The following is a 3,699-nucleotide window of genomic DNA, read 5'->3' as shown; positions in this document are numbered from 1 at the left end:
GCGACGTCAGAAAATAAAATAAAATAATTAGAATAAAAGATTCAAATTTTTGATATTTGATCCATAATATAAGTTAGTGCTTAGATTCACCATTAAAACTAATCTATTTCTTACATTTCAAGTTGAATACTCTCAATGACATACTAGTTTAGGAAAATATCTAATGTGTTCTCATTCAACCTGAACCTATGCATAAATGCCAACTAGCTTAGATAAACACTTTAATATGTCCTCTAATCAAATGGACAATAACAAAGTAGGTAATATTTTTTAAAACCAATAATGAAAAAGTGGGCCATTACAAATTTATTGAGCCATAAACTCATCCCATCTAAAGGTAGCAAATAAATGCAAGAAGAGTGGACTTTTTAAGTTTTTTCCTCTAAAAGATGTAACGTATGACAAATACTCCAATCATCTCTACCACTCAATACAGCTTTCGTCCATCCATACAATTTCCATAGCAAAATTATACAAATTTGGACTTAAAGTTCGCAACTTGTATTCAGATCAGCAGCTTTGGACCCCATAGTTTGAAAAATAATGCACATTAACAGTTGAATTGAAGTCAATCCTGTTTGCAAGAGTGCTTTTTATCCAAATACTTGATTGGAAACCACTCCAGCAAGAAAGTAAAAAATAAAAGAAAAGGGCAGAACTAATCATCAAAACATTTGGTTTTAGTCAACTAAAAACACTCTCACTTTCCACTGAAAAATCATGTCAAACTCGGCCAACCTTAAATCTCATGGATAATGAACAAAGTTTCATTGAAACCAAGCTAGTTATAGCTAAAGTGAAAACTTGCACCTTTCTTCATTGTATATAAGAGAATAACCATTATAATTTGTAATATCATGTGAAGCAGAGCAATGATCAAGAAGAAAGAAAGGTATGACTGTAAGAGTAAGAAGTTCAGAAGGGAAGAGAGTAACTTACATGTTTCTGTGCAACATAAAAACAGCATCTATGAGTAGAGAGTTGGTCTATGGAGGCAATGTGCCTGTAATATGAACTCTTGAAAATATACTCTGCAGTTGAAGATTCTAACAAACGCCTCGCAATTTCGGGTCCTTTGGACATCTGAACGGGGCAGCTATAATGACATTATTCACACCAACTATGATTTCAATCTTCACAGTCTTATCTGATAAAAACCATGTTTTCAGCTGCATCCTCAATTGTTTGTTGCAATCTAGAGGGGCAGCAAGAAAAGTTCCAACTGATTTCTCTAAATTTTCTCAATTCCATAGCCATCTAATTTCTCGATGAATTTGGGATGCAAATTTATCTTCACGATAGGACGGAACTGTTGACAGCGATCGGGAACCCAGCAAGCTTCTGAGTGAAGTTCTTGCAATGGCATTTTTATCTAGTATTTTTTCTTTGTCATCCCCAACAATGATCGACTGGCCTATTTTCTTGAAATTTTGATTAGAATGGCTATGCCTAAAACTATGAGAACCAAGAGCTGGATTTTCAAGGAGGACTGAGTTTGGCTGATAATGCTGGCTTGACACTTTTGGTGGACTCTCTACCACAGGTTCTGGAGGCGGATCAGCTTTGAGGGAGTCCTGCTTGAAAAGTTCGTGCACCGAAGCACGTTCAACTGTGCTCAAGTTTAAAATCTGATAGAGTTTTTCTCCATTTTGGTTATTCCCTATCAAACTATGATCACATGAATGGTTAGCAGCGTCGTGGCTTTGACAGCCACCATCGTAAGAGATACGAGGTGTTTCATCTATTCCAGGCCCCGACTTCCACTCAGGTACCAAGGAAGCAATTTCCCCATCAATTTTTTCAGCTATCTTGATCACATCTTGGTCGGTAATATCAAGTTCTGCTATCATTTCAGTAGCAACCGTTAATGCTGTATCATTCTTGGTGTCAAACGGGAAGTAAATGTTTCGAATCCGTCCTGCACATATTCCACATTTTTCAAGTGAACATTTCTGTAACTCTTAATAGAAATCAAGCATTCCATGACCAAAGACAAAAGGAGGAAATAAATATGCCACTACCTTCTTTATCTGCAATCCTAAGTCTAAGAACAATGCTGCCATCTTCTCTTATCTTCCCCTTAATACTGTTATCAAGGTTTTCCAATTGGTCATCATCATCATTCTCAAAAAGTTCAAACCCATCAGGTTCAGTCTGAACCGAACGACACCTCCATTCATCTGAGGCCTCCAAACAGTAATTAATCGAGCTGAAACTTCCTTGTCGTTCAAGGAAAGGGTGTGCTGTAGTAAAAGCAATACCGTTGAGTTCTCTCGGACATCCTGAAAGTTGTAACTTACTTTCACAATCATCAATTTGGAGAAAAGGGTCACTCAAAAGTTCCCTTGCTGAAGGTCTACAAGAGACTGGTGCCAAGCATTTCTCAACAAATTGCCGCATGCTCGGATCCTTCACTTTATATAAGGCATCTGGTTTTTTTCCCTACAATTAGAAAGCATGATAAGGAATCAACTTTTTCGTCCAGCACATAATGGATTAAAGAAAAATATATGCTCATTGGGAGAAGGAGATCTTACAGAAATTACTTTCTTATAGATTTGAACAGGATGATTACATTCACTATATGGATATTCAAATGTAACCATCTCCAAAACACACATCCCAAAAGAATAAATGTCTACCAATTCATTATAAGCCTCTTCATATACTTCAGGAGCCATGAACTCTGGTGTCCCTGTTTTGTAACAACAATAATAATAAGCATCTAACAAACAGACTTCTGTCACAAGAACTCACCAGCAATTCAAGGAAAAAGATTCATTGGAAAAGCATTAAGAATCAGAAAGCCAAAGATGAAATGGATGAAGAATTGGTTACAGGATCTCGATCAATCCTCATTTCAACCAAAATTTCACAGAATTTGAAGAAGATAATCATACCGACGCAATGATCAGCATGCGATTTCCGGAGAATAGCAGCGAGACCAAGATCTCCAATTTTAATTTCTCCTTGATTACCATTAACTAAAATGTTATCGCACTTGAGATCTCTGTGGATCACAGGGGGGTTCTGGCTATGCAAATAGAGAAGACCCCTCAAGATTTGTCTGCACCATCGCTTCACTGCTCTAATGTTAACTCTCCTATGTTTTAGCCGATATCTGTAAGAAGAGAACCGACCAAAAATTTAGCAGAAACCAAGAAGGAATAAGGCCTTTTTGTAGAAAGTGAAGGGTGAGAATGAATGTTCAAAAGCATTCTTACTGCCTCAAAGTCCCAGAGGTGAACATTTCAGTAACAAAGTTGATGTTCCTATTTGCAGTATCGACCCATGAGGTATAAAATTTCATAATGTTCTTATGCTTCAATGATTTTAAAAGATGAATCTCAGAGTATAGCCTCTCAAGATCTTCAGGGCATTGAAGGAAGTTACAGAGCTTGACCTGGTTCCAAGCAACTTCAATCCCTTCATACTCATCAAACGCTCTGTAACTGCAACAAAAACAAAAGAAAATAAAAAAACCTCAATCGAATGCTCATTTCCAAAAACTGATCCAAATTAACTAAACTGAATGCGGTTCAAGAGCGGAAATCGGAAAAGGAGAACCAAAAAAACAAAAACCAAACAAGAAGAAGAGATCGAATTCTCGAAATAAATGGAAAATGTAAGTGAAAGAAAGTCAAATAGAGACCGAAAACATCGAAAACAAAAAAAAAAAAAAAAAAAAAAAAAAAAAAA

General features: G+C 36.4%; 1 protein-coding gene across 1 annotated transcript in view; it reads right to left on the bottom strand.

The window, feature by feature from the left end:
- Nucleotides 1–447: 447 nt before the first annotated feature.
- The window catches only part of LOC111495945 (probable serine/threonine-protein kinase WNK9), a 3,849-nt gene continuing 597 nt past the window's right edge, over nucleotides 448–3,699 (bottom strand). The window contains exons 3-7 of the mRNA XM_023146138.1: nucleotides 3,225–3,452; nucleotides 2,901–3,121; nucleotides 2,538–2,695; nucleotides 2,022–2,442; nucleotides 448–1,918 (exon numbers count right to left, since the gene is read on the bottom strand). Of these exons, the coding sequence (XP_023001906.1) occupies nucleotides 1,242–1,918; nucleotides 2,022–2,442; nucleotides 2,538–2,695; nucleotides 2,901–3,121; nucleotides 3,225–3,452 (1,705 nt within the window). The 3' untranslated portion in view covers nucleotides 448–1,241. The remainder of the gene's footprint in view (nucleotides 1,919–2,021; nucleotides 2,443–2,537; nucleotides 2,696–2,900; nucleotides 3,122–3,224; nucleotides 3,453–3,699) is intronic.

This window comes from Cucurbita maxima, unplaced genomic scaffold, assembly GCF_002738345.1.
Source record: "Cucurbita maxima cultivar Rimu unplaced genomic scaffold, Cmax_1.0 Cma_Scf00002, whole genome shotgun sequence".
Lineage (NCBI taxonomy): Eukaryota > Viridiplantae > Streptophyta > Magnoliopsida > Cucurbitales > Cucurbitaceae > Cucurbita > Cucurbita maxima.
The sequence above is the reverse complement of the archived record's forward strand: the minus strand, read 5'-3'. Positions and strand labels throughout refer to the sequence as shown.